This window comes from Macaca nemestrina, chromosome 9 (genome assembly GCF_043159975.1).
Source record: "Macaca nemestrina isolate mMacNem1 chromosome 9, mMacNem.hap1, whole genome shotgun sequence".
Classification (NCBI taxonomy): Eukaryota; Metazoa; Chordata; class Mammalia; order Primates; family Cercopithecidae; genus Macaca; species Macaca nemestrina.
Genome location: NC_092133.1, coordinates 91,444,609 through 91,457,989, shown reverse-complemented (window position 1 = coordinate 91,457,989; position 13,381 = coordinate 91,444,609). Strand labels below are relative to the sequence as shown.

The 13,381-nt window shown below is 32.3% G+C and overlaps 1 protein-coding gene across 1 annotated transcript in view; it reads left to right on the top strand.

The window, feature by feature from the left end:
- The window catches only part of LOC105463240 (ankyrin repeat domain-containing protein 30B-like), a 256,388-nt gene that overhangs the window by 94,873 nt on the left and 148,134 nt on the right, over positions 1–13,381 (top strand). The window contains exons 38-44 of the mRNA XM_071068724.1: positions 465–543; positions 866–924; positions 3,100–3,190; positions 5,381–5,409; positions 5,508–5,580; positions 8,369–8,430; positions 11,364–11,466. Coding sequence (XP_070924825.1) covers positions 465–543; positions 866–924; positions 3,100–3,190; positions 5,381–5,409; positions 5,508–5,580; positions 8,369–8,430; positions 11,364–11,466 — 496 coding nt within the window. The remainder of the gene's footprint in view (positions 1–464; positions 544–865; positions 925–3,099; positions 3,191–5,380; positions 5,410–5,507; positions 5,581–8,368; positions 8,431–11,363; positions 11,467–13,381) is intronic.

The following is a 13,381-nucleotide window of genomic DNA, read 5'->3' as shown; positions in this document are numbered from 1 at the left end:
CATCACTTTGGCATCCCTCAGTTGCCACGTTGTTTCATGCCTTATTATTTTGCACATGCTGTTGTACCTAGAGTCTTTGTATCCTGACTCTGCACTTTGCCTGTCCTTCCAAATACGGCCCCATTATGGCGGCATTTTCTCTGCTTTTCAGGTAAAACTCATTGTTCTCTCCTTTGTACTTTTATGCATTTTATTGACTTAAATTGTAGAACTGGTGAATTATACTTTTCTGTTCTTTTTTTGTTTTCACATATCTCTACCATTTCTTGAATATAGGCCAGAACCTGTCTTCCATGTATATTTTCTGCTTCTCCCAGGATTGTGCCTATGATTTGATAGATATAGTGTATGTTTTTTCTTGTTGTTCTCTTTTGTCTTACTGATAAATTGTGTGAGTGAATAAACACATTTTTTTCCTGAAGTTTTTTGTTGTTGTTGTTGCTTTTGTTTATTGTTTGTAATAGGAGGAAGCAACAAAGACAGTAACTGGACAACAAGAAAATGATGTTGGCATTATTGAACAAGCTCCAGAAGATCAAACAAGTAATGACAATTTTATTTTTATACCAAAATAATAGAAGTGGTACATTAGTGAATATCTCTGAAAATCTTTCTATGCTTAAGTGCTATTATTTACAAAACAATTTTATAGACCAAAATACAATGGCTATTTAAAAAAATATTTTCTGATATCTTTCTTCATGCTATCAATTCTTTTTACTGAACCTGCTTCAATTCTGAAATTCTATTTTTGCTGTTAGTTTTGTTTTTGAAATACTCATAAATGGCAATAGATTTGTATATGGTATTACAATTTACAGTAATAAATGTTCTCATATATGTGTCTGTGAATAACATTTTGTAGATAAGACACCCACATCAGAATCGAGACAAAAAGAATATACAGAATCTTCAGATTCTGAGGTATGTGTATTGTTGTTGTTGTTGCTTTTTTAAAACTTAAGTAATGAGTAATCTTAAAACATAAAAAGATAATTTGACTTTATACTCTTACCTCTGCATGTGTCCGTAAGGTGGGTGATCATGAGGTCAGGAGATTGAGACCATCCTGGCTAACATGGTGAAACTGTCTCTACTAAAAACATAAAAAAATTAGCCGGGTTTGGTGGTGCGTGCCTGTAGTCTCAGCTACTCGGGAGGCTGAGGCAGGAGAATGGTGTGAACTCAGGAGGTGGAGCTTGAAGTGAGCCAAGATTGCACCACTGCACTCCAGCCTGGGTGACAGAGTGAGAATCCATCTCAAAGAAAAGCAAAAAAAAAAAAAAAAAAAAAAAAAACAGAGAGAAAGCATTTATTTTCTGACATTTATCAGAACATACTTTATAATCATGTGCCAAGTAGATAATAGCTGCATAGTGCAATTCTGCTAATTTGCAGGATTAATTTTGAAGCCAATGTAGAATAGTGCAAAAGAAAATAAGACTTAGAAGGCACTAGGAATCTATTTGAGTTCTGAAGTTGAGTTTGTCTAAAAACTAAATAATTTCTCTGTGTTCATTTATGGGCAAATACATAATTCTGTGTATATCTAGATGTACAAAGGCTCTAATTGGATTCAGAGAGAAAGAGTTTAAAGTGTAGTCTTAGTCTTGCTCAACTTGGAACTTAAAACGATAATGCCTGGGACTTGAAAGACTCCATCTCAAAAACAAAACAAAACAAAACAAAAAAAACCAAAAACAACAACAAAAAAACACTTATAAGTCATTATAAATTTTTCTTAAAAACAAAACAGAGAATGTTTGGTTAGAGAAAATTGAAGAACTTTATAATTAGCACGGGTATGGGAGTGGCAGTGGAATTCTATGGTCAGAGTAGATCTGTCTGAGACTGCCATTTAATCTCCATCTCAAAGATGAAGACTAGGCCATGTGAAAGTTTAGGAGCAAAACATTCGGAACAGAGAGAACAGTGGAACATATTTGTTCATCATTTTGTTCTTAACAACCTAGAACGACTAGGAAGTAGAAAGTGGGGTAACCACCACCATCATCATCATCCTCATTATTCTAAGGTGAAGAAAAATCTGCAAATACGTGTCTGGCACATGTTAGAGGTTTCATGAATACATGCTTGTATTTTTCTCTTTTTATGAAGGCTTGCTCTACTTTTTTGAAGTTATGTCTTAAGAATGAATTGCACACTTTAATGATTGTTTGCTTTCATTTAAAAATAACAAAAATATGTTTTCCTTATGAATCTTTTATTCACGCAGTTCTTTATCAGCAAAAAACTTGTAAAATTTATTCTTATTATCTTAAGTCTTTGTTTTCCTAAGTGAAACAGCTTTTACAGAATTCTATTCCTACTCTGCATGACATACTCTGAAAATTCTCTTCATGCCGTGCATAATTTTTAACAAAAAAATCTGTAATTATGTATATGTCAAATGTGTAATTGTGTTGTATTTTGTTTGAAATGCCCTGTTATTTTTTGCAAGGACTACAGTGTAAGGCAGATACTTTGAATTTAATTCCTTTTGAAATATGCACACGATTGAATTTTTTTGGGAATATGATTTATTTTCTTTGCTCAGTAACCCAGTCAGTAGTCACATGAAGATAAAAGATAAGCATGATATACAGAGCGTATTTGAGGTTTTCTCTTGAATGTTTTGGTTTTCAATATGTGAACAGCCTTAAATCTAATTACCTTTAGAGTAAAAAATGTTGTTTTAAAAAAGATTTTAAATGAAAAATATGATGCTTGTTATTATTATTTTTAAATTGAAATTATTTATTGAGGCAGGCTATGGTGTCTGACACCTGTAATCCCAGTATTTTGGTAGGGCAAGGTGGGTGGATCACTTAAAGTCAGGTGTTTGAGACCAGCCTAGCCAACATGGTGAAATCCTGTCTCTATTAAAAATACAAAAATTTAGCCAGGTGTGGTGGCTAATGCCTGTCATCCCAGCTATTCATGACGGTGAGGCAGAAGAATCACTTGGTCTTGGGAGCCGGAAGTTGCAGTGAGCCTAGATCATACCACTGGGCAACCCTGTGAGGCTTTGTCTCAGAAAAAACAAAACAAAAAAAATAGTAAAAAAAAGAAATTATTTATTAATATTATCTTTAACAGATTATCTCTGTGAGTGACACACAGAATTATGTGTGTTTAACTGAGGCTACATATCAAAAAGAAATAAAGACAATAAATGGCAAAATAGAAGGTAAGAACCATTTTTTATTTAAAACATCATTTGACCAATTATTTGTCTAAAAGCGTGAGGACTGATATACTCTGACAGCCAAAGAAAATTATGTTTTAAATGCATAGCATGGAAGGACAAAAGGAGTGAAAGTTACATGTCTTCTCAGGTGTTAGCAACAGATTATATTGAGAGTGCCAAAAAAAGAGCTGAATTATTAGTTTAAATTCAATATACCTGAAGAAAGGAGTAAAAGAGGGAATGAAGACCAAGGAAGACAGGGAGTACATGAGGTAACAAGAAGCAGGTTTATATAATGGAGAATGGTAAAATAAAATAATTCTTTAGAGAAAGATAGAGCATGATTAGAAAGCTGGGAAGAATAAAAAGTGACCTTCCATTACCAAAAGTTGCCAGGGAATTACAGCAAACATGTTGTCACTCCTGTCTTTCTCACTGGTGGGAAGGCATTAGGGATGGAAGCAACTGACCATAGAAAGTTGTGTTTTATCTGCAATAGGTGAATATAAGCATATTGGCACAGCCATGCGTGTATATAATTTGTCATATACACTCAGTATAGACCAGAAGTTTTCACACTTTATAAAATCAGCTGAATACCTTTTTAACAGTGCACATTGTGATTCAGCAGACTTGGGATTCTGGCATTTTAAATAAGTTCTCAGGTGATGCCGTTGCTGGTGGTCCTTGGACCTCACTCTTAAGTAGCAAGAGAATAGCCTTTCCTTTGGAAAAATCTGGAAGAAGGGCAATTGGATAGAAGATCAAGACATAACAGGGTCAAGGAAAAGCATTATATTGCTTTTATTTCTGCATCTGTTTCTGGTCAGAGGGGAAAAAGAGGTAAAGAAATAATAATTACAGGTGTCAGATACTATTCCTAATCAAAGAGAAAGAAAGTGTTGGGAAAATTGATTTTAAAAGATGTTGAATGGGAAAAATGAAGACCACAGATGTGGACATTATTTTGGCTAAGGAAGAGGGATTGTGAGGCAGGAAATGGGGCAAGAAAGAAGATAGCCAGGCAACTTTGGAGTTTCTGAATAGGAAATTTGAGTGAATTCACTTCAGATGCATTTACAATATTTGCACTCCAGATTAGATTTTGGGTACTCCAGAGACTACCGGAAGTGGAGGATTACTAGAATTGGAGTAAACTATGGTGACTTTTTAGTTTTCTCTTTTACTATCAGCATAAAATGTATATATTTTGTTGATATTAGCTATTCAAATGAGAAATATTTGAATCTAAGAGCATTGGCTTTATTTTTAATGAAGCAAATTGTTTTGGTAACATTGTTGTTCTATAAAAATCCATTAGACACTTAATAAAGCAGACTAATTTTTAGAAACAAAAAAATACTGAATTTACTACCTGAATTCTAAAATTTTTTTTTAAATAAGTATTTTCCTGATTTAAAAATATAAAATATTATTTGTATGTAGTAAGTATGTTGCCATAAATTTTCAAATAAACATGCCAATATTGAAAGCTCATTAAACAAACTTTTAAATGAATTTTGTATATATTTTTTACATGAGTGAATCAAGAAAATTTCTGAGGATAAACTAGAGGATACAGAAATGTAGGCATATGATTACACCACATGGATATGGAAAACAATGAATATTTTATTTAGTATTATCCCCTAAGTAAATATCCAAGCTGATCAATTTGTAACACGTTCAGTGATGAGATGTCAGTTCTGCATTCAGCTGAACTCTCATCATAACGGTGTACCGTCTCAATTGTAGGACAAATTAAAGAACATGATGAATGTAATGATATAAATTATTCTAATGTATTTCATTAAACATATGGTGTAGGATTCTATGTTCAGCTTTGACATTTATTTTTTCAGGGTCATGATTTGCTCCTCTGATCAAAGATCATTTATGCTTTCATCACTCAGCATATACATATTAATATCAACACATTTTGCATGCAAAACACATTCTCACTTTTGAAATCTTAAGTGCATGTTTGATGAACCGTAGATTCCTAGTTTCTTCAGTGTATTTCTGTCATGTGAGTGTCCTAAAGAAACAAACAAAAGAAAATCTCCTAAACCTAAAGGAATCATTCTCAAAGCTGAGCAAGAGGACTCAGTTAGATACTATCACTGGGTTCATTTGTGGTTGGTTTTGTTATATTTACCTATGACTGATAACAAATCTCTTTTGCTTTAGAGTCTACTGAAAAGCCTTCTGACTTTGAGGTATTGAGTTTTATAATTTTATCTTGAATTATTTATTAACTATGTATTTTGTGAAGTATACATTCGTTATTAATCATTTTTCTTCTAAACCCATTTAGCCTGCTGTTGAAATGCAAAACTCTGTTCCAAATAAAGCTTTAGAAAGGAGGAATAAACAAACATTGAGAGCAGGTAATTTTACAGTTCAACTATATTAAAATGAATATTTCAATAGTTGACATATTAATAGTCTCATCTCCCCAATGTTTATTTTTCAAATATTATGGAAATATTTGAGTTAATAATGTCCATAGTGGTATCCACGTTTGAAAAACTGATTATTTACAAGAACATGAATTTTAATTAGTTTTTTTAAAAATTAGCTTTAATTTCAGGTGTTTCTATTTTTATGTTCTGATACTGTAATGTTTTGTATTGGGAATGTCTGTATGACTTAAAGATTCAAGAAGATGAATTTTTAAACTCTAATATTTTTCCTGTTCAAAACTTGATTCAAATTCTACCCTTTACTGCAGAGAAAGCTTCACTTTTTGACATGCCAATTGTGTTTTAACATTGGTTACCTCATGTGGATGTAGTCATTTGAAGCATCCTAAGGAAATCAGTTATTCTGATTTAGCTTACTCTGTGCATGTGTATGTGTGTGTGTGTGGTGTGCATGTTTGTGCCTGTGTGCATGTGTATGTGTGTTTGTGTGTGGTACCCCTAGTTTTTAAACATGGGAGAAGTAATCATTTCTTTCTAATTATATTTGTAAAACTGTGATTCTGAAGCATTTGGCTTTAGTGTCTTTTCATTGTTTAGAGGTAAACAATTGTCTAAACTAGTTTTTAAAAAATTATTCCTATACATGCTTAAACATTATACAACATATGTACACAGTCATAGATAATACGTAGAATTTGTTTTTAACTTCTAATATGTAAATAATTGTACATTGTGTGTAATTTTCTGTAACATTCTTTATTTTATCACCATTATATTGTAAGATCCATCCATAATAGACAGAACTAGCTCTGGTTTTATTTTTATTGCATTCTTTATATAAATTCCATTATATAACTGCACCAGAACTAAAGTTTGTTTACGCAAAAAATAAAAGCAAATGCAAATTTCAGTCTTATTTAAGTTGGTTTTATCTACTGATTTTTGATATATTAGAAATTAAAATTAAAGAATTTCAAGTATAACCATGCACAATCATCTATTTTAATAAAAATGAAAAGTGTGACCTATGAACCATTACAGCTATGCTGTTGTAACACATTATTTCCCCGAAACAGTGCAGTATACACTTCTAAAAATGAGATTGAAAATAGTCGATAACAAAAGTATGATTTGAGTTTTGGATTCTCTACGTGAAATTTGAACTTTAGGGATGCTCATCTCACAACTTAAAAGCACATTTGAAAACCAAATATGTAGTTCATGCATGTCAAATTATAAATGTACCCTTAATATTAAAATGATATTTAAAGCTTCAGTTGTGCGTGTTTGCTTTTCTCTTTGAACTATGTTAAATAGTTAATATTTGAAAAATTTGTTTACAAAGAAAACGGAACATTATTTCTGTTTTTTGTTTGTTTTCTGTCTTATGGCTCCGTGATTTTCATATTCTATTATATGACTGTACCACAATTAATTAAACGGTTTTATGCTGATAAAATACATAAAAATAAAAACAAATTCAGATTTTGATAAGCCTTTTAAGTTGGCTTTATATTTTATTTTTAATATATTAAAAATTAAAAGTATAGTATTTAAGATATAAGCATGCATAATCATATATATTCTGATGGCAATTAGAACTATGAGTTAAAAATTATTAGAGCTATGGTGTTACAACACAGTTTGTCTCTGAAACATTCCAGTATACACTTCTAAATAAACGCAAATGATCATGGTCAACAGCAAAAGTATGATTTGACCTCTTGGATTCCCTGGAGGAAACTTGAACTCCAGGGATATTCTGATCAGAATTTAAGACCAGTTTTAAAAATCAGACTTTTAGTTCATGAATGTCAAATAATCAGTTGACCCGTAATGATGAAATCATCCTTAAAGTTTTTGTTAGGCATGTTTGCTTTTTTCTTCAACCTGTCTTAAATAGTTCAAATTTGAAAATTTTGTTTATAAGGAAAACTGGATATATATGTGTGTGTGTGTGTGTATTCTGTCTCATGACTCTCAGTACTCCTTGGATCTTGTGTAGATCGTGATTTAATTCTATTAAATGTGGAAACAGTAGTTTACTAATGTGTAGACATTGATTTAATTCTTTTTTAGGGAAAAATTAGGTTACTTAAAGCAATTATTTTTATATAGATTTCTAATATTCTCTAAGGCATCACAAGTTGATTCTGAAGATATTGAATTAAGGAAAGACTGTCTCAAAATAACTAAAGGAGTTTTAAAATTTAATGTATACGCAATAAAAGCTTTTTAAGCTTATTTATTTATTACACATACACAAAATATACTGTCATACATGTTGAAACTTAAAATTGTTAGACATAAAGTTTGTTAACATAAAAAAATTTATATTTCTCAAGAGTCTTATTTATTGATAATTTCATTTGAATAACAGATTGCTGAGTCAATCAAACTAAGTAATGCTAAAAAATAGAAAAAAAGATAACATATAATTAAAGTTATCTCATTAAATTTCAAGCATAGGACATACTGTGTTTCTGGGAAGAAGAACACATTAGTGCCTTTTTGAAGAAATAATTTATACAAGTTAGCCAAATTTCTATTTTTTTCTATTCTAATGAATACAATATTTTAGTTTGCAATTCTGTTAGGTTGACCATAAAAGTTGTGGGAATAATCTGAAAAAAGTATGTACAGGTTGAATAAGAAACACCACAGATTCATGAAAAAAATAGATTTGTATACTCTTTTAAAATATATCATAGTAAATATTCTCATTAATATATCTGTGATTAATATTTGATAGATAATATGTTGACATTAAAATCAGGAAAAGAAACATATGCAGAATCACGTTGGAGTTCTAAGGTATTGTGTAATTTTGTTTTTATTATTATTTAAATATAAATATTGAGTGATGTTGAAACTTGAAAGTAGAGACTTTGACTTTATTGTTTTACCTCTGCATATTGCCCTTCAGTAATTTCTGATATTTTTTCAGAAAATGCTAAGCAGTTATTATTTGCTAAGTAGATTACTGCTTCATAGTGCAATTTCACGTATTTTCAGGATTAAGTTTAAGAAGGTAGTGTAGTATAGTGTGAAAATACATCTTAGAATTCTAGGAATTTATTTGGGTTCTGAATCTACAGTTGTCTAAAAACTGAAGAATTTCAGTTCAGGGGTCCACCTGTGAGCAAATTTATGATTCTCTGGTATATCTGGATTCAGAGGAAAAAGGTAAAATAGTTTTGTGTATCTTGGAACTTGAAAGGATAATGCCTGGTGCTTGAAAGTATTGCTATATTTGGATTGCACGGTGCAGATCTTAAGGAATATTTTGGGCAAAGGAAAAGCAAGAAAAATAGGAAACCTGAGAAACTACAGTAAAAACAATTTGGTTGAGTAGTGTTTTAAAGAGTGAACATTATTTTCACAAATAGAACTATTTGAGTTATTTTGTGGCAGCCATGCTTTCAACCACATAAATATCTGTATTCTGAGATCACAGCTGTGCAAAGAGGTGGAAAGGGCCCCACTAGTTGTTAGAAGTAGCTGCTTTATAGCAGTAACAATCATGAGTAGAAGTCAAAAAACCAGTCAGTATTCTGGTTCTGTTACTTACTAGTTATGTAACCTTGGAGAAAATTATTTAATGTATTCAAATGTCAGTGGCCTTGTTCATTGAATTAGTGCTAATATCTACCTCTTAGATATGTTTAATTGAGCAATGTTGTAATAAAAGTGAAAATATTTTGCAAACTGAAAAATGTGTATACAAATGTAAGATAATGATGACAGTGGTATTCAGTGGCTTAATAAATATCAAGGGTACTTTTTCTAAACATGAAGGCAGTATTGTCAGAAAAATAATGGGGGAATACAACAGACATGTGGATTTCTAGTTTAGTGTATGGGTATGTTAAGTATCAGCAGGCTACTAATACTATTTTCTAAACTTGCTAAGAATTTAGCAAATTAGACCTCTCTGATGAGATTTTAAATGCTTTGACTATTAATAATGTGCTTCCTGAATAGCATAAGTGTGCTAAGCAGTGAGACCTGAATACACAGGATGAGGACTTATGTCAAAGTGGTAGGAATAGAAAAGCAAGTTAACAACACTTATAAGTAAATATAAGTGATCTCTATATAAAGACAGATAGTGTTAGGTTAGATAAAATTGAAGAAGTTTACACTTAGAATGGGAATGGGGGTGGCAGTCAAATTCTGTAGTCAGAGATTTCTTTGAGACTGTCAGTCAAGTTCCCATAACAAGCATGAGAGGTAGGATGACATGTATATACCCAAAGGATTATAAATCATGCTGCTATAAAGACACATGAACACGTATGTTTATTGCGGCACTATTCACAATAGCAAAGACTTGGAATCAACCCAAATGTCCATCAGTGACAGACTGGATTAAGAAAATGTGGCACATATACACCATGGAATACTATGCAGCCATATAAAAGGATGAGTTCATGTCCTTTGTAGGGACATGGATGCAGCTGGAAACCATCATTCTCAGCAAACAATTGCAAGAACAGAAAACCAAACACCTCATGTTCTCACTCATAGGTGGGAATTGAACAATCAGATTACTTGGACTCTGGAAGGGGAACATCACACACTGGGGCCTATTATGGGTAGGGGGTAGGGAATGGGGGGAGGGATGGCATTGGGAGTTGTACCTGATGTAAATGACGAGTTGATGGGTGCTGACGAGTTGATGGGTACAGCACACCAACATGGCACAAGTATACATATGTAACAAACCTGCACATTGTGCACATGTACCCTAGAACTTAAAGTATAATAAAAAAAAAGAAAAAAAAAAAAAGGAGAAATCTCCAAAAAACAAACAAACAAACAAACAAACAAACAAAAAGAATGTCTAGGTGAAAGACATTTGGAGCAGAAAAAAAGCAGATCACATTTCTTTACAATTTTTCTCTTACCATTCTGGAAAGACTAGGAAGCGGAAAGTGGGGTAAACATTATCATCATCATTTTCATTATTGTAAGGTGTAAAAAAGTTTGCAAATGTGTTCCTGGCACATAATAAATGCTTTATGAATAAATGTTCTTATATTTTTATGAAGGACTTGCTATAGTTTTCTGAAATTATGTTTTAATTGAGATTGAGTTGCATATTTTATATGATATTGGTTTCTTTTCATTTAAACTTAATAGAATGTTTTTCTTCTTTTAAATTTATTCATGCATTTCTTCTGTTATCAAAAATTTTCTCAAAAATTTTTGATTATTTCAAATTCTTGTCTACCTAAATAAAGAAGCTTTTACAATATTCTATCTCATACTCTGAAGGTTTTCTTTCCTTAAAGTGTCTTATTTTAACCCTAAAAATTTATAATTATGAATATTTTAAATGTTTAATGTTGTCAATGTTATATAGCAAGAAGCAGGTGATTGTCTTTTGTTTTAAATGCCCTCTCTTTTTTCTTGAGGACTACAAAGTAGAGTTAGATATTTTGAATGTAATTTCTTGTTGAAATATGCACACGAGTAAATACTTTTTCTGTGGATATGTTTTTATTTTTGGGTTTTCATGCTTAGTAACTGTTTCAATAGCTAAATGAAAATGAAAATAAGCTTGATTTGGAGAGCATATGTGAAGTCCTTTATATAAATGTTTTGGTTTTCAATAGGTTTCTATTCTTAAACCAAATTGCCTTTAAAGTAGGAAACTGAGTATGTTTTGAAATATGTTAGGAAATCTTGATGTCACTCATTATTATTGTTATTATTTTAAAATTGCAATTCATTATTGATAGAACTTCAAACAGAGTGTTTCGGAAAGTGCTGCACAGAATTACACGTGTTTACCTGAGGCTACATATCAAGAAGAAGTCAAGAATATAAATGGAAAACTAAAGGGTAAGAATCACTTTTTATTTAGAAGTCATTTGACAGTATGTTTATCTAAAAATTTGAGGACTGTTATACTGTAATAGCCTCAGAACATTACGCACTAAATGCGTAGTATAAAAAAAGCGAATTAAAATGGTAATAAGTTACATATCTTGTCAGGTGTCAGCAACAGAGTATATAGTGAGTGCCGAAAAAGGAACTGAATTATTACTTTACATTCCAGATATTCTAAAACCTGAGATATCTCAGGAAATAAGAGGAAAGATGTAAAAGAGGGAATAAAGAATGAGGAAGACAGAAAGTACAGGGAGGAAATGAGGGAAAAAGAAGCAGGTGTATACAATGGAGGTTCATAAGATAAAATAACTCTTTAGATAGAGGAAGAGTATGGTTAGAAAGGTGGGAAGAATATATAGTAAGCTTTCAGTACAAAAACTAGTAAAAGAATTACAGCAAAAATGTTCCACCCAAGCTAAAAACCATGGCACAAGAAGTACGTGATACATGCACAAGCTTCAGTAGCTGATTCGATCAAGTGGAAGAAAGGGTATCCGTGATTGAAGATCAAATGAATGAAATGAAGTGAGAAGAGAAGTTTAAAGAAAAAAGAGTAAAAAGAAACAAAGCCTCAAGAAATATGGGACTATGTGAAAAGACCAAATCAACGTTTGATTGGTGTATCTGAAATTGACAGGGAGAATGGAACCAAGTTGGAAAACACTCTGCAGGATATTATCGAGGAGAACTTCCCCAACCTAGAAAGACAGGCCAACATTCAAATTCAGGAAATACAGAGAACACCACAAAGATACTCCTCGAGAAGAGCAACCCCAAGACACATAATTGTCAGATCCACCAAGATTGCAAAGAAGGAAAAAATGTTAAAGGTAGCTAGAGAGAAAGGTCGGGTTACCCACAAAGGGAAGCCCATTAGACTAACAGCAGAGCTCTCAGAAGAAACTCTACAAGCCAGAAGAGAGTGGGGGCCAATATTCAACATTCTTAAAGAAAAGAATTTTCAACCCGAAATTTCATATCCAGCTAAACTAAGCTTCATAAGTGAAGGAGAAATAAAATCCTTTACAAACAAACAAATGCTGAGAGGTTTTGTCACCACCAGTCCTGCCTTACAAGAGCTCCTGAAGGACACACTAAACATGGAAATGAAAAACAGGTACCAGCCACTGCAAAAACATGCCAAATTACAAAGACCCTCGATGCTAGGAAGAAACTGCATCAACTAACAAGCAAAATAACCAGCTAACATCATAATGACAGGATCAAATTCACACATAACAATATTAACCTTAAATGCTCCAACTAAAAGACACAGACTGGCAAATTGATAAAGAGTCAAGACCCATCAGTGTGATGTATTCAGGAGACACATCTCATGTGCAGAGATACACATAGGCTCAAAATAAAGGGATGCAGAAAGATCTACCAAGCAAATGGAAAACAAAAAGAAAGCAGGGATTGCAATCCTAGTCTCTGACACAAGAGACTTTAAACCAACAAAGATCAAAAGAGACAAAGAAGGCCATTACATAATGGTAAAGGGATCAATTCAACAAGAAGACCTAACTATCCTAAATATATATGCACCCAATACAGGAGCACCCAGATTCATAAGGCAAGTCAATAGAGACCTACAAAGAGACTTAGACTCCCACAAAATAATGATGGGAGACTTTAACACCCCGGTGTCAATATTAGACAGATCAACGAGACAGAAGGTTAAAAAGGATATCCAGGACTTGAACTCGGCTCTGCACCAAGCAGACCCAATAGACATCTGCAGAACTCTCTACCCCAAATCAGCAGAATATACATTCTTCTCAGTACCACATCACACTTATTCCAAAATTGACCATATAGTTGGAAGTAAAGCACTCCTCAGCAAATATACAAGAACAGAAAT